This window comes from Peromyscus eremicus, chromosome 15 (genome assembly GCF_949786415.1).
Source record: "Peromyscus eremicus chromosome 15, PerEre_H2_v1, whole genome shotgun sequence".
Lineage (NCBI taxonomy): Eukaryota > Metazoa > Chordata > Mammalia > Rodentia > Cricetidae > Peromyscus > Peromyscus eremicus.
Genome location: NC_081431.1, coordinates 13,422,648 through 13,440,609, shown reverse-complemented (window position 1 = coordinate 13,440,609; position 17,962 = coordinate 13,422,648). Strand labels below are relative to the sequence as shown.

The 17,962-nt window shown below is 46.0% G+C and overlaps 1 protein-coding gene across 1 annotated transcript; it reads right to left on the bottom strand.

The window, feature by feature from the left end:
* Positions 1–789: 789 nt before the first annotated feature.
* Positions 790–13,494, bottom strand: LOC131925681 (large ribosomal subunit protein eL19-like). The gene is made up of 3 exons (XM_059281040.1): positions 13,352–13,494; positions 11,164–11,278; positions 790–1,379 (listed from the first exon to the last, which is right to left on the bottom strand). Exons 1-3 carry the CDS (start codon positions 13,492–13,494, stop codon positions 843–845), a joined length of 795 nt encoding a protein of 264 aa, XP_059137023.1. The 3' UTR covers positions 790–842.
* Between the last annotated feature and the right edge of the window lie 4,468 nt (positions 13,495–17,962).

Below are 17,962 nucleotides of genomic sequence, written 5' to 3'. Positions count from 1 at the left end.
ACATCCTCCAGATAAGGGTAGGTGGAAAACAGGAAGCTTTTGCTGGGGGGAGGCAGGAGGAGGAAATCCTTCATGTTGCTGAGCTTAGAGAAAGCTGCCAGTCTATGGTGGATTGCAACCTCTGTCCAGGCAGCAGGGCCTTTCAACATACTTGTTTAAATTTCTCAAGTCCTTAAATTTCTCAAGTTCAAGGTCCCCTCCTACCCAGGGAACAATGCTGCTCACAGTGAGCTGTGTCTTCCTACACCAATTGACCATCAGAGCAATCTCCCACAGGCCAACTTAGTCATTCAGGCTCTCTTCCCGAGTGATTCTGGGTTGTGGCGAGTCAACATTCAAAACGAACAACCGCAGACTCTGTTCCCATTCCCCATTCCACTGTAATGGTTCTAACTGAGAATAAGTAGAAATCACTTTTGTTTTCATACATAGTTGAGCACTTAGGTTGTAATAATAGAAAGATTCATCAGCCGTTTTTCTTTTTTCTTTCTTTTGAGACAGGGTTTCTCTGTGCAGCTCTGGCTGTCCTGGAACTCACTCCGTAGACCAGGCTGGTCTCAAACTCAGAGATTCTCCTGCCTCTGCCTCCCAAGTGCTGGGATTTAAGGAATGTACCATCATGCCTGGCTTTAGCAACTGTTTTTTCTATTTGCCAGAGACGCTGCTGAAGCTTGAAGCTTCGTCTTATACCGCACGCACCTCATGTCTCCCATAAAGGGAAGTATGCCACTTTCCGTTACTTTATTTTTTTTTTATTTTTTTTTTTAAAGGCTTGTTTTATTTTAATGACTGATCCGCCTGAGGCCACAGGCAGCCCATTATGTACAGACACGAGAGAAGCTTTATTTCTTGGTCTCTTCCTCCTTGGACAGAGTCTTGATGATCTCCTCCTTCTTGGCCTGGAGACGCTCCTCCCGGCGCTTTCGGGCTTCCTTGGTCTTAGACCTGCGAGCCTCAGCCTGGTCAGCCAGGAGCTTCTTGCGGGCCTTGTCTGCCTTCGGCTTGTGGACGTGTTCCATGAGAATCCGCTTGTTTTTGAAGACATTCCCCTTGACCTTCAGATACAGGCTGTGATACATATGGCGGTCAATCTTCTTGGATTCACGGTATCTCCTGAGAAGTCGGCGCAAGATCCGCATCCTTCTCCTCCAGGTCACCTTCTCAGGCATCCGAGCGTTGGCAGTACCCTTCCGCTTCCCTGTGCCCATATGCCTGCCCTTCCGTCGAGCCAAAGTGTTTTTCCGGCATCGAGCCCGGGAATGGACAGTCACAGGCTTCCGGATGATCCGCCCATCCTTGATCAGCTTCCAGATCTGCTGACGGGAGTTGGCATTGGCGATTTCATTGGTCTCATTGGGGTCCAACCGGACCTCCTTCTTCTTTTTTTGTTTTTGTTTTTGTTTTTTCGAGACAGCTTTGCGCCTTTCCTGGAACTCACTTGGTAGCCCAGGCTGACCTCGAACTCACAGAGATCTGCCGGCCTCCCGAGTGCTGGGATTAAAGGCGTGCGCCACCACCGCCCGGCCAGACCTTCTTCTTACCACAGCGGAGGACGCTAGAGGTAAGCCTCTTCTGTAGCCTGAGCATACTCATGGCTGTGGAGGCAGCAGCGAAAGGCTACTTTATTTTTTTTAATTACCTTTTTCCTGAAGGACAATTGTCCTAAGAATTAGAAAACTTCTGCAAGAGTTTAAATTCTCCAAGTGCAAACTGTCCTTTTTCTGAAAAAGGTCACATTCCGTTGCATTTATTCACTGTGCTTCTTCACTTATTGAACTTCCTTTCACAAAAGTTTTTCTTGAACAAAAGGTACTCTAGATACCAGGCAGGTGAGCACAGGGAATAGTTTAGTCACCTGTGACTCCATTTTGCTTTGGGCTATACACATACCTCTCTAATAATGACAATGCACTTAGCAACCTTGGACCCCTACTTGCATGTACTATTTACACACACACACACACACACACACACACCTCTTTGACCAATGTACTTAGCAACCTAGGACCTGACGTGCATCAAGCTGTATGTACACCCACCCCAAACAATGGGATACCCTTCCCCTCCCCCAAATGACCACCAAATGTAGATGGTTTCTATTCATGCCTACTCCAGTGATATCTGGGTACCAGGGTAGAGGAGCCAACTATGTTTAAATTAGTTTTAGATGCTTGTCCAATAAGGCAAGTAGTATACTCTAAAATAATTTTTATGGAGAACCCCTGTAACTCTTATGACTATGCACAGTTTGGTATGTATATGATTAAAATCAGATGTATTATGGGAAGGGACATTTATAATGTGTGGAAACTTACATAAGCCTACCAAAACAGAGAACTGCCCCCATCTGACCCTGAGCAATCAAGCTCCTCCTTCTCTTGAACCCCATGAAATAAAGCCCCAAACAATAATCAGGGCTTTTGAAAACTCTAAGTCTCGTGTTACACTGTTATTTTTGACGACATATTTCTTTCTGCTTCGCTTTTTAACAAACTTTCCATACTACTTTGAAATGTCTTTGCACCCCTGTTTTAATTCCTTGAATAAGAGGCCAAGAACCTGGAACACCCAGCACAGACCCTAACCACCAGGAACAGGTATAGAAAGCTGGTATAGATAGCTGCTCTAATATACCAATGTGAGGCCATTTCTTCTCTGAGTCCTCAGGAAGAGCACACAGTGACGTGCCAGACAGTGCCTTCAGCAGCATTCTGGAAACACTACGGTAGTAGGAAGGCACTCAGGATGAGCCAGGACGAGCCCGCCTGTTCTGTGTAGTGAGTACTAGGGCAGAGTTAGTTACACGGTGAAACACTGTCTCAACTCTCCTCCTCACCCACCACCACCCCCAGCAAAAACAAATAAATCAATGTTAGGAAAGGTCCGAGAAGTGATCTCTCAGCAGATACATGGGTTATGAACGGACCAAGAATAGAATTTAGGTATTAGGAAACACAAAAGACTTGTCCTTGGGTAATTCCTGGCACATTCACTCCTTATGACTTAGCTTTTGGCTCAGACAGATAGAACCTTTGAGGTAAAGGTCTAGCAACATGTAGGATACACGTGGGAGGGGTTATGTACTGTGTGACAGTCAAGGTTGGTTGAGAAGTCCTCAACCCAATCTCCTCCACCTATGGGCAGAGTTGCTCACTATGGTGTCGTTAGCAAGGATGGTCCCCCAACCTCAGTAACACTTGGAATGGTCTAGCCCTCCACACAATCCCTGTGGTGTACTCACCAACACTACATAAGCAAGTTCCTTTATCTCCTCCCAAATATACCATGGAATCACTTGCTTCTCGGGAGGGGATAACTTTTATTATCAAAACATTGAAAAGTTAGTAGAGGTTAATGAATTCTTCAAAGGTCCATTCAGTTGCACATCTGAACCTTTAGTGCTTCAGTTTGCTGAATCCTAGACCAATACTGTCTTTTAATTGAGGCATAATCCACGCACAGAAAAACAGACACCCACAAAACGTTCAGCTCTATGAATTTCAAAGAGTGCCCGACATCAAGAAAGGGGACAGGACCTGTCAAACCTAAGGAAGCTGACAGCATGAGTGGTGGTTACCGGGCCACGGTGGCCGCAGGAAAAACGGGGAGATACTTAAAGGGTGGAAAGTTTCATGTGGGAAGCAAAGAAGAAAGAAAGAAAGGAGAGTAGTGATGCCTTTCCAGTAGCAAGGAGTACTGGATGCCCCTGAATGGGACACTGAAAATGTCAGGATGGCAAGTTTTATGTGTGTTTTTACCACGGCTCTTTAAAAACAGAACTTTACCAGGTTCACAGAAGCTGCTCCTCTGCCTCATTCTGCCCACTGTTGTAGTGGGTAGCCATTCCAGCTTTGATCTGGAAGTTCCACCCCCCATAATTTCACCAATACACTGGGCCTCCCTCTCCCATCTGGGTGACCACTACTTTCACTGCTGGGTGTAATGGTTCATGCCTGTAATCTCAGTGCTTCAGAGGCGGAGGCAGGTGGATTGCTGTGAGTTCAAAGTGAGCCTGGACTACATAGTGAGACTCTGTTCCTGCCCCCATACCTCCCCCAAAACCTTCAAAGAAATAAAGAGGGGGGGAAAAAGAAAAGGAAGAAAATAAATAAATAATAAAAAGATTTTGCCAAAACTTATCAATACCTCCCTCAGGTCACAAGGTAACCAAGAGCAGGGTGAGTACCTGGCATCTCTGCCTTCCCTTTGCACCTGTCTCCATTACTTTGGGTCATGAGCTTTGCTTTGCTTTGTTTGTTTGTTTGCAGTTTTTGGAGACAGGGTTTCTTTATGTAGCCCTGGCTATCCTAGAATTAGCTTTGTAGACCACGCTGGCCTCAAACTCACAGAGATCCGCCTGCCTCTGCCTCCCAAGTGCTGAGATTAAAGGTGTGCACCACTACCACCTGGCCTACAAGGTGATATCTTTAACTCACATGCCTAGCAGTCTACAGAATCCCATGCTGGCGGCTCCCTTTGGGACTGACATTTTACACTAAGATAAACTTAATGACGTGTCTATTCATGTTGTGTCAGGGCAAGGCAGTGCAGAGGTTCCTCCATCTTGTATTCTTGTTGAGGCCATCTTAGGTCTAACTATTTTGATCTCCTTGATGGAGAATCCCATGGATAATTACCCAACTCCGTTCTAGAAACCTAAGGTCAAGATGTCCAAGCTAGCTTATCTTGGCTTCTGTTAAACTGCTTGCTTGAGCAAGACCTCTCCCTGAAGCTGCCAAGCAATACACCAAGATGTGGTTTTTGCCTTTAAAAACCCTTTACCCTAAACAGTGGCTGCTACACATGGGTTCCAAAAATACCTGAGTGTAGTCTCAGCTGCCTGGAGTAAAAACTTTCAATTAGCTATAAACTGTCTTAAGTGATAATGTCTGGTGGGCTCCCCATAACAATGTGTATGCATGATTCTTCTTTAAGTAATTAATTCATAATGTCATACATGCTATAAAATGTAGTATATATGTAAATCATGAGTTAGGACAATAAGCAAACACTCTTTTTTTTTGGTTTCTCGAGACAGGGTTTCTCTGTGTAGCTTTGCGCCTTTCCTGGATCTCTCTCTGTAGACCAGGCTGGCCTCCAACTCACAGAGATCTGTCTGCCTTTGCCTCCCAAGTGCTGGGATTAAAGGTGTGCGCCACCACCGCCCGGCAGCAAACACTCTTGATACTATCATCTAACTGGTGTACATTTTGTTCCTGTCATGCAAAATCCTGAGAATGTGCTTTGTGCGTGTCATACGTGCATTCAGTGTTGAAATTCTGGGGCTTTTCTGATCTTTGTTATTTTTAGCAACTGATATGATGAGCTGAGAGGAATTGGCTCCAAAGTCAAGGTTAGGTTTTAGATGAAGGATTGCAAGATAACATATTGTGCACAGGACACTTGGGGCTTTCAGAGCAAAGCAGGTTCCTCTGCTTCTCAGCTGGCCGGGCTCAGTCTTAATTCCCTTTCTTGGACAACTTTGCATCTGCTGGACCCCAAAGTTTAGGGTCTCAAGTGGGTGCCCCAAGAACCCAGACTCCAGTCCAGTTGATGCAACAGCACGAGGATTTTATTGGCTTCTGTACAGAAGGGCAAACTCTGCTCGTAAGAGCAAGAGCCGCATCTTACTGCAGCCACATGGGGGTTTTTAAAGGAAAAACCCACAAAAGCCATAAGATTACAATTCCCATACAATTTCGTTTCACAAGAACATGGTCTGATCACAGGGTGATCACAGAGTGGGTACAGTCACGTCCGCATGCACATTCTTCCTGAAACCTCAAGGGGGGTATCAGGGCGGGAGTGGAATTTACACAAAGGTCACAGTGGTCCTTCCTGGAACACCTGCAACTATCCCAGTCACAGTTGAGCACATCTCTTAACAGAAATCTTTTCACATTGTTATATTGTTACAGGGGTGATTGAGTAGTGGCTGACTCAGGTGGCCCTTGGAACTAGTTTTCTTTTTAGTTCCTTATTTCCTGGGTCTTGGGGGGTGTAAGCCTAAAGGGTTAGGGTTTTTCACATCCAAGCTGAGTGTTGCTTACAATGTCTGAGTCCCTGCTGAGAGTTGAGATGTGTTTTTTCAGCTCTGGTGGTTTTGTTCTCGGTGATGGGGAGTGATTTTTTTTTTTTGTTTAGACAGTACACCAATTCGTTCAAACTCATGGGCATCAGTGGCTTGCCTTTACCTTTCCCATGCTCATGTCCCTGCACAGAAATCTGTGGCACTCTACAACATTGGTGTAAGAGTCTGTTCTACTCTGATTCAGCAGAATCTTAACGATTAAGAATCTATGATGTGGCTGGTGGTGGCAGTGCACACCTTTAATCCCAGTGAGAAGGCCAAGCAAATGCCACAACAGGCTCCTATTAACTCAATTAAGAACTAGGTCTCAATTCCTGCCTCTTTAAACTGAACAGACAGTTTCTGAGGAAGCCACAAAGGGAAATCAATTACCCACGCCTCTGACAGTAAGAATGAGGAGAATTACATGTATTAGGCCTGGGCCAACTCCCTCCCTCATCCCCTCAGGTACTTCAAGGCAATAACCAAACAAAGACAAAGCTTGTGACTTGTCCAGACTTGCTCAAGAATGGAACAGCTTCAGCCTTAGCCAACCCTGCTAGCCCTAACAAATTAGAAACATACTAATATGATTGCCACTTGCATAAGCCAATCACAGATAAAATGATCTATCCAAGCCTAAAACTCCCCTTAGCTGTGCTTAAAAGGAGCTTACAAGAATGTGGTGATACATTGTGTAACCTAATAAACTTGCCTGAGGATCAGAGGACAAAGCCAGCCACTAGGTTAGATATAGAGGTCAGGCAGTGGTGGCACACACCTGGATCTCTGTGAGTTCAAGGCCACACTGGGCTACATGAGATTGATCTAGTATAGAAGTTAAATAGAGCCAGGCAGTGGTGGCTGCACTTGAGATCCCAGCACTTGAGATCTCATGCCTTGGGAAGCACACACGACTTTAATCCCAGGAAGTAATATGGCAGGGCAGAGAAAGGTATATAAGGCGTGAGGAAACAGAAACTCACTCTCTTTAGGCTGAGCATTTTGTAAAGGTAAGAACTGGCTGGCTGCTCTGCTTCTCTGATCCTCAGGCAAGTTTATTAGGGTACACAATATATCACCACACATGACCCTCTTGGGGTTGTTGCCATTTTGTATGTACAGGTGAACGACTCCATAAGCATGCTGGTATAATAAAGACTCCATAAACATGATGGTATAATAAACGCTCTTGTTGATTGCATCATGACTAGTGATCTTTTACAGGACTTCTCATGGACCCTAACATCAGCACTTGGGTGACAGAGGCAGGAGTGAGATCATAGCCAGCTGCTTTATCTACATATTGAGTTTCAGGACAGACAGACAGGGTTACATAGGGAGAGTGGTGGAAAGAAATAAAGAAAAAAAAATCTGTGATGTGGAGGTAGGGAGATGGTGTAGAGGGTAAAACACTTGCTTTGTAAGCATGAGGACCTGGGTTTGAAATGTCAGCATCCACATCAAAGCCTGGCATAGCGGTGTGAGGCTGTAACCTCACCTCTGGTGAGTAGGTGGTTCTCGGGGCTTGCTAGCCAGTCGGTCTAGCCAAAACAGTGCACTCCAGGCTCAGCGAAAGACCCTGTCTCAAAATAAGGTGAAGGGCTGGTGAGATGACTCAGAGATTAAATGATCTTACTGTGCAAGCCTGTTTAGTTCCCTGAACCCACATAAGAAAGCCAGATGTCATGGCATACATTTGTATTCTCAGGACTTCTTTGGTGACTTGGGAGACAGAGACAAAATTGCCCAGAAGTTCAAGTGCCAGCCAGCTTGGAGTACCCAGCAGGGCAGAAACAAAGACATTGCCTTTGCAAGGTGGGAGGAGAGAACCTACCCCTGAAAGTTGCCCTCTGACCTCCACATATGTGTAGTGGCACATATGCATCCCATCACGTGTATGCCCACATTTACACACACACACTCACACACACACACACACTCACACACACACCTGAGGCCTATGTGCTGAGTGTGGTGGCTCACATCTGTAATCCTGGCACTTGGAAAGCTGAAGTGAGTTAGAGGCTACCCTGGGCTACAGAATAGAAACCTATCTTAAAAAGAAAAGAAACAAGGAAAGACTAAAAAACACCCTATGGGATGGATTTGCGTGGGTGTTTAAGGACTCAGCAAAGCTGGGTCTGGTGTCATAGGCCTGGAATCCTTGCTATTTGGGAGAGTGAGGTAGAAGAACTAAGGTTTGAAGGCTCCTGGGTGAGTTCAAGGCCAGCTTAGGCAACTTACTAAGACCCTATCTCAAAATAAAAAAAAAATGTAAAAGGGCTAGAGAGGAGATACAGCCTAGGGGTGGAGGACTGCTTGCCTAGGAAGTGTGAGAGGATCTCCATTGACTCTCCAGTGGGGGGAGGGAGCCCCAAAGAGTGACAGCTGAGCTCCACCGGTTTCACAAGTAAATTTATGAACAATCGTCAAAGGCAATCCCTCACTGGTGACCTTTGTGACTGTTACACGCGGCACTGTAAGTCTTAAGTACTTCACCTCCCCCCATACACACAATTTGTTAGAAGTGGGACACACACCCACTTCCCAAGTTGTTGGAAAGTTAGATGAGGTGTCCTAGAGAGCACCAACCCTAGTGTCTGGTGTGGCCCAGTTGGTCCTTCACAGAGTTCCTGGGAATGGCACACTCTGTCACAAGATGCCCACATTGCTGACATTCACTGACTCCTTCAGAGTAACTGAAGACACGTTTCGCAACCTGCTGCCAAACTATCCTGGTGCAGTTAAAAGCATGTGTGTCACGTCTTCCAAGCCCTAAAGTGAGTGCCCCGCCCTCATGCACACAGCACTGCCACCACAGCCTCTGCTCATGTCTGCCTTTAGTTCCCTAGTCTGTAGCTGCTGTAGTTCTGTAGACAAAAGACTTCCTGTATCCTGCCCAGTCCATGGTCAGGACAAATCTCTCCCACTCGCATCTTGCAGCTGCTTGGTCCCAAGTAAACACACAGATACTTATATTATTTACAAACTGAATGGCCAATGGCTAGGAATTCTTGCTAGCTAGCTCTTTCATCTTTAATTAACCTATTTATATTAATCTATGTGTTGGCACATGGCCATGGCTTTACCTGCATCCCATTACATGTTGCTCCTCGAGTGGCTGGCTCACATCTCTTCTGCCTCTTCCTTTCTTCTTCCTGTCACTTAGATTTCCTGCCTGGCTATAACCTGACTTGCTATAGGCCAGAGCAGCTTCTTTATTAACCAATCATAGCAACACATACTCACAGTGTACAGAAAGGCATTCCACAGCACTTCCCCTTTTCTGTCTAATCAAAAAGGAAGGTTTTTAACTTTAACACAGTAAAATTACATATAATAGAATAGTTATCAAGCAAGAATTACAGTTACAATACCTAGTCTATTAGTATTTGGCAAAATTAAAGAAAACATTCTATCATCTATCCTATATTTGTGAGTCTAAAGTTTCATATCTAATTTATCTCTTATAATAACTAAGGAAAACCATAATTATAACTATCTAGTCTTCAACTACATCAAAGACCCCAGAAGGATATAATATTACCTAAGTAAACAGGAAGTGCATTGTAAACAAATTCCAAAATTCTGGAAATGAGACAGCTGCCTACCTGGACAGTCATCTAAAGTTCCTCTGCAACGTTGGGGTGTCCATCTTCAGCCCACAGGCCTAGAGTCTCTCAGTCACTTCTCCCTGTGTCCTGCATAATATCCGACAGTCTCCTCTGCAAAGCAGGAAATTGAAGGATCATCTCACCTTGTTTGGCAAAATATAGTGGTCATTTTTCCATGGGTCCTACATGTCCAGTCTCTACAACATTTTGTCAAGCAGCCCAGGCAAGAGCAGTTTCTTGCTCAAATGGCCCCAAGAAGAAGATAAACTCCATATAGAGTGTCTTCAATGCCCATCTTCCTCTTTGAAGTAAATCAGTGCTGCCAGAAGCAGACATGTCTCATTGTCCAGGAAAGTCTTAGTTTTCAAAACATTTTAAATGCCATATTTAATTATTCCATTTTTCAGACTGTCTAATGTGTTATCAAACAGAGACCAAGTTCCTTCCATGGTAAAAATGTTTCCTGTTTTTTTAATGTGGGAAAAAAATTCTCTTTTAACTAATTTTTCCCTTTAAGATATCTTAATTGACTTACCAAATCTGTCGACTGTGTAGAACAGTAGATGTCCGAGGAAATTTCAAAGCAGCTGCCTAGTGTGGTGGCAGTCTGAAATGGGAATCCAGAGAGAGAGAGAGAGAGCCTACCACCCACCAGGAGAAAAAAAAGCTAAAGAAAGTCTGGCCACATGCTCCGGCCTGAGCCAGGGGCTCTGTAAGCCCACAAGCAGCAGCTCTGGCTGAGTGCAGCTTTGGCCACATGCTCTGGCTGAGCTGGGGCCTGCAAAGCCACAGGCATGTGCATGTTAAGACACTTTAGAAGCCTTTACTTTTGGTTCCTGTTTCCATCCGGATTCAGGGTCGTTTACAGATGCAAACATCTCTTGACCTGGTTTGCAAACTTCCCTGGACAGTGATGGAAACTGTGACGTATCCTAGAAAGGAGCGTGCACAGACTCCAGATGCAGGAGCAAGGCAGAATCTCTGGGTCCAGCAGCTAGGGCTGCTTTAACCAAGGGCCCTAGACGGGCATCTTAAACAACAGAGATTGTGTTTTCTCACTGGTCTGGACCGACATCTAAGATCAAGATGTCTTGTCAGAGTTCTGAGGTTTCTGTCCCTGCAGGTGTCCTCTTGGTCCTGTCTTCACAGTCCTTCCATTTGTGCATTCTGTGTCCAAACTTCCTCTTGTACAGTAACCGCAGTCCTTTGGGACCGAGGCCCACCATCACTGCTTTATTTTAACCTAACACCTCTGTAGAAACCCTGTCTCCAGGGACAGCCACACTCAGAGGTCCTGGGGGTCAGGGCTTCAATATAGGAGCTTGCCGGTTACTAACAGTTGAATGCAAACATAGTCTAGTGCTAAAGATCGAAAATGATTAAAAAGAAAGAGAAAAAGGAAAAAAAAGTAAATTATGGTCTTCCTTCCAATAGCATGTTGGATCTAATTACAAACTCTCTGGCAGTTTAGTTTACGCACATTGCATAAGGGGTGCTCAGGCCGCTCTCTGCCCGCTCTGATGTGGTGCAAGCTGAACAGCTACTAAGCAGAAATGGACCAGCTGACTCAAAAGGGATGTTGCCAGCACTCCTGCAAATAGGAAGGAACATGGATGTTTTAAAGTATTCTCTGTGTACTACCAGACACCCATCTGTTCCGTTATGGAATGTTCCCAACCCACAGTAGGACCGATGGCATTACCTATATTTTATCAAAAACAGCCAAGATTGAGATTGTTTCAAGTGACCTCCTCCTACAGTCTGAATTATAATCTGTGGCTGTCTACATCTTTGCTGGTGAAAAAGATCCAGTCCTGTGTTCAGAAATATCTGGAATTATATCCACTGTGCTAGCATGGGCAAAGTCTCCATTTTCTTCTGATGTACTTTTTGTGCTAAACATTGCTGAGGTGAGAGTGACTGAACGCTGTGCCTTCTGCCCATTTTGGTACGTGTGGGGCAGACATTGCTGACTGAACCACCGTACCCATCTCCTTTCTACCTAAGAAAGGCCCTTGCTGTCTAGTTGGTATAAAAGGCACAGGACAGATGGGAGCAGCTTCTGCATGGAAAAACCTAGCATGGAAGCTGTTCTCTACCATTGGCCTGGAGCTGCTGTGCTGCATCTGTTACGCCCACGTCATGAGTCCCTCAGAGATCACCAGGAATCCAAGTTCATATGCAAAAGCAAAGAGCCTTTATTGCAAGCTCAGGTTGGATCAGGGAGAGCCTTGAGCTCAGTTATGGCAGAGTTTTAAGGAGTACAGGATGGGGGGTAGGGGAATTCTGGATTCAGACGAGGGTTGAACTCCTGACTGGGCAGGAGTGAGGTAACAGAAGTCTTGTCAAACAGGGATTGGTACTGGCATTGGTGTAAGGAAATTGGTGACCTATATACAGATTACATAAGCGATCCCGTGGTAATACGTTATGTACCCTAATGAACTTATCTGAGGATCAGAGGATCAGAGCAGCCACAGGCACCACCTATTACCTCACCAACTCCACGAATCATCTGACTGAAATCCTCTGAGTCTTCACCCGAAACGGTCTCAGCTGAACTGCCTTAATTTTTATTATTTTAGACAAAAAAGGGGAAATGTGGTGATATGATGTGTACCCTGATCTGAGGATCAGAGGACAGAGCCAGCCACTAGATTAGACATAGAGGCCAGAGAGTGGTAGCACACTCCTTTAATCCTGTCACTGGGGAGGCAGAGATCTGTCTGGGTCTCTGTGAGTTCAAGGCCACACTGGAAACAGAGGCAGGCAGTGGTGGCACACGCCTTTAATCCCAGTACTGGGAAGCACACAGGCCTTTAATCCCAGGAAGTGACGGCAGAGCAGAGAAAGGTATATAAGGTGTGAGGAAACCGGAACGAAGACACCACACTATCCTTTATGTCTTAGAGCATTTAGTACTTGGTTGTCTCAATTCTGATTGGTCTCCAGCAAGGTACAGTTTGTGGCTTCTCCTGGTTATTGTAATGGTGAGGTCTAGTCCCAGTATTGTTCGTCTGTAGCCTGTCATGGCTGCACTGATGTTAAGTTAGGCCTCTTCACATTCAAACATTGTGGAGGAGGACTCCAAATTTTTTTTAATGAACAACTTACAATTCTTCATCTGATTTTGAAAAGCACTTCAAAGATTAAAAACAAAAATGGCTGGGGATGTACCTCAGTGGTAGAATGCTTGTCTAGCATGCACAAAGCTCTGGGCTCAATCTCTAGCGTTAGGGGTACGGGAGAGATTTAAAAACCACAGCTAGTTGTTTCAACATTAGGGTTGAAAATTTAGACTACCTGAAAGTAAAGAGTGCTGCTTAAGCTTGCCAGCCTGTCCCTCATGCTGCCCTGGTGAGAAGAAGACTTGGGCAAACATGAAGCAGTGTCTGGACCACACAATCAGTGAGTGCTATGCCACAAAGCATGGTTAGCTCTGCTGCTGCTGCAGCTTGGCCGGCTTTGGAGGTGGGTCTTCCTCTGATGTTCTGGCCAGCTATGACCTGCCTTCCCTTAGGCTAAGGAGCGCCTGTGCCCTAGGAAGCTTACGGCATTTTGAAAGCAACTGTTTCTATTGGTCTGTCCCACATGAGCGTTCCGTAAAACAGACCGCCTGGAAGCTGAGAGTGCAGCTCTTTATTACAGCTATAATTCTAATTACCTTCTCTTGCAAAGACAGTGAAACCTGCTCTCCCACTCTCGCAGAGAGGAGCCTGGTGGTGCCCGATGGATCTTCTCTCCGGGCTCCACGAGTTTGCTAGCGGAATTCTCAAAAGCAATGCTGCAGAAAACAAAGAGTTTCATGGCAACTAAGGGCGTTAGAAGGGGAGATGCTGAATGATTGACAGAGTTCAGGGAGCACTCAGGAAAGCAGTCCCTCAAACGAAGAAGGTTGGTTTGTAAAAGGGATCCAATGCAAATTAATTTGATGCTTTTTTTAAGTAGATACCTCGGACCTGATCGGCTTCCACGCTCTCCTTTATTCTCAGCGAAGATTCTTACATCCTTAATTCTATCTGCCTCAGTCTACAGTCCAGCTTAGATTCGTGTATTTAGATGAAGTTAGTTGTGTCCACTTGGACCTGGAGAGTCTGTGGTTTCAGACTGACAAAAGTCTTGTTGTCTGGTGGCATGGGGTGGGAAAAACGGAGAGAGATGGATTTGTGCATGGTAGCTTATTAATACACCCAAACCAAGTATTTGGTTTAGCTATTTACTGTGGAGAATTAAAACAAAACAAAACAAACAAACAAACAAACAAAAACAACCACCATTCCACGGAAGTTTACAGTGTTTGGAGTCAGAAAAGTCATAGAGTGAGGTTGTTATCTGCCACTAGATCCAGTGTCCTGTGTCCCCACACGCCACTCCCCTGTGCCCCCACCCATCTCCAACAATGACCAGCTCACGCCGAGTTTCGTTTCATCTGTTCCCTCCCTCACTGCTCCAAATATGGACGCTGTATCACTCAGTCCATGTCACTTTCCTCCTAATTTTTTCCCCCTAGGGGAGGTGGGGTTTGAGACAGGGTTTTACTGTGCAGCCTTGGCTGTCACTTGGTAGCCCAGGCTGGCCTTGATCCCAGAGATCCACCTGCCTCTGCCTCCCGAGTGCTGGGATTAAAGGCCTGTGCCATCACCGCCCAGCTTCTTTTTAATTTTTTTAAAGATTATTATTTTTTTTATGTGTAGGGGTGTTTTGGCTGCATGTATTTCTACATGCCACATGCCAGAAGGGGTCCCAGCACTGAGAGGGGGAAGTGGACGTAGGTTCCCACCCTAACCAATTCCCACTGGCAAAGGAAAGGTCTGTTTTCTCTAATGGAGTCTCACTGGGATCGTTACCCAGACTTCCAAGCAGGCCCAGTACCAGTGGTGGTTGTCCAACACAGCCAACTTGCTGATATTTTTGTAGACATTTTGTCTCATCTGGTTTCACCTGGGCATTTTTTTTTTTATCTTATTGGTCTTTTGCTTGTTTGTTTTGATTCCCATTTTGTGTATGCTTTATGTTTTTGTTTATTTTTTTTTCTAAGAGAAACTAAGAACATAAAGTTGGCTGGATAGCTAGATGGGAAGGGTCTGAGAGGAATTGGGTGAGGGGAGAAACATGATTAAAAAAAAAAAGCGACTGTGTTAACTAACAATGTGGTGATCCGCAGTGTGGCCTGTGGTTCAGTTGTCTTCTTATGGGAGCTGTTGAATCAAACTTCTGCAGAAGTCCTTAAGCCATCTGGGTGTCAGCATTTCTTTGCTGTATGACACAGGAATCTGCTGAGGGTTCACTGGTCCTCACAGCTGACCATTACGTCAGAGTCTCCAGGTGGGGCCGAGGTGGCTCAGCTTAAGTGTCTCCAGGTTTGGAGCCGATAAGATGCTTCATTGGGTAAAGGTGTTTACTGCCAAGTCTTACCACCTGCGCTTTGATCCCCAGGACCCACACAGTGTTAAGAGAACTGAGTCTTGCAAGTTGTTCTCTGACCTCTCTACAAGTGTGACGTGGCACGTGGTGTGTGGACACACACACACACACACACACACACACACATACACACAAATGAATAAACAAATGTCAAACATGAAAAGCCTCCCCAGGTGACTGCTACCCCTACACAACAGAAAACTCCCGAGACTCCACTCTTCCAGGTGAAAGATGAGAACTATACCCCAGGACCCAGAGAGTGGCCTCCCCAGGAGCACACACTAGTGATGCCCACACATGGGGAACTTGAGCCTGTCCTGTTGCTTCCTGCTGTCTCCCTGCTATTCAGGGTTTTTTGTTTTTGTTTTTCCCAGTCTGCAGCTTGCAGTGTGAAAGGAAGGGAGGACCAGACCCACAGGGTGTGGCTCCTGACGCCTCTCACCACCTGCAGAGACACTCCAAGTGAATATCAGGACAGTGAGGGAGCCGAGAGTACTGACAGGGACAGGCAGGGATAGAGAGCTTTTGCTCCCTGGACTCCCAGCATTCTGAGCACTCAAAAACAAGTTCCAGTATCCTGTATGGCTCTGATGTTGCTTTCGGGGGCTGCAGGGGCCCCAGGTAGCGGATCTGATTCTTGGCTAGGACACTCATGACCAGCACTAGACAGGTACCTTTTATCTGCACCTGCACGGACAGACACACGCATGGGCTTTCCATTACAGCACCTACTGCCCGGCCAGTGCCGACATACATTACTCCAGACTCAATTCTTGACTCTTGTGTTCTGAGACTCTGTCCACTTTGATGGTTTCCTCTGAGTCCTGAGAGAGGAGAGACCATTCCGGAGCAGCAGGATCCCAGCTGATGCCTCCAGACATCAGACATCAGTCTGCCTCCACCCCTCCACCTCATCTCAAGAAACCACTGGAGGACGTGTTCCATCTAAAAGAGGAAGTGAACTGAGGGAAAAGGCAGAGAGTGTCCCAGAGGGACAGGGAACCCAAGGGACGCAGCCGTACTCCCATTAAAAAAAAAAAGTCAGCACAGAAGGCCCCAAGTCCCAGCACAGGCTTGCTCAGTTATGGCTACCAAGCAACTGGCTGTCTTGATATGTGGGTGCAAAATAATCAGGTGTGTCTGGCATACAACACACCCTGTTTCATGGGGCACCTGAGGATACCAGTATTCCTTCAAGCAATTGTTTCAGCGTCTCAGCGGTGACTAAGAAAACCCAAGGCAGTTTTTGTCCTTTGACCAGATCTTCCCTGGAGAAGCAGCACCTAGTTCACAGCACATCCTACGGTCTGAGCCCTCCCGGGGAGAGGCTAGGATGCCACAGGCCTTGAAACCTGGCAGCCATTCTGCTGGGGCCCTGCACTCAATGCTGTCACCCTTTCCTGCCAAGGCAGATCCGTGCTTCATGCTCCGTTTTACAAAGCGAAACACTATTGTCTGGAGAGTCACACAAAGGTCCATAATTCAAAAGAAATTCTAGGGAGTGGTTAGCAGCCAGGTCAGGGTAAGGGTGGCCTCTGGGGGGACGGAGGATGTGATGAGCTCTGGGGTCTTCAGGTATGTGGTCTGTTTCCCGTTACCCATGCTCCGTAAGCCCCGGGCTTTACCTTAATATTGCTCTCTCTGAGTTTATAGTTCACAACAAAAGCATGTTAGAGTCGACTTTGACTTCTGGAAAATAATCCTAAAACTTCCTGTTGAAATAACTGCTGAACACAAAATGCAGCGTGTCCTAAATTATCTGGGTAATTTTGTGTCACTGGCTGAAGTCTCAGCCAACGGAAGGTAAACACCGGGCTTGTGAATCTTGGCTGCCTGCCAACCTTGACTTACTAAACAAACAAATTAACCTCCCAGAACAAGTGGAATGTGAATGCCCACTGAGGTACCTACCTCAAACACACTTGGTGGATTGTTTAAGGAACAAACAAAACACAAGACGTGTGGGTTTTGTGCCCGAATTTTCCACCTTTTCTTTCCTTCTTGGCTTTTCCTTTCCCTGCAGCCCAGTCTGTGAGCTGGTCCTGCAGCTGTCTGTTGGGCGGCAGGTCTACACGTCACAGTGAAATGCTCCCCCTGTGGTCATCACCGCTGTTTCTGCTGTTGTTTCTTGCAGAAGGGAAAGAGAGAGATCTTTAAATGTGGGGAGTAAGCCAGGTGTGGTGGCCCATTCCTTTAATCCCAGTGCTTGGAAGGCAGGAGGATCTCTGTGAGTTCAAGGCCAGCTTGGTGTGCATAGCAAGTTCTAGGACAGCCAAGGCTACATAGTTCAGAGACCCTGTCTCCAAAAAAAAAAAAAAAAAAAAAAAAAGGATCCGGAGTAGTAGTGCTGTCCTGGCAGGAAGCATGCGCCACTGAGAGGGGAGAGTCCAAGGGGCAAATCCCAAGAACCCTTTGTGCATCTGCTCAGCACAGGACACAACTGGAAAAACCTCGGAATGACTTTTGCTCCCTTGAAGAACTATATCCCCTCCCCCAACACACGCACTGGAATCCAGAACATTCAGGTAGCAGATTAAAATGAAGCCACCTCCACTTGAGGTGATTCTAATCTTTTCTTTTTTTAAAATTATTGCCAGGGTATAATATTGTAATTTTGAGTTCATAGTCCACCTATAAATTGAAAGTAGAAGCTGGACAGACAGCATTGTAAGTGGGAGGAGAGATTTCATTAGTTTGTTCAACAAATATTTATTGACTGGCAGCTGAGGTGCTTGGCGGCAATAGAGCTACGTAGTGAAGCAAAGTTCCTCTCTAATGGGCCGTTCTTAGGGCGAGGGGAGGGAAAGTGGGAGTAAATGTGTGTCTAGGTATGTACAGACGACACATGTGT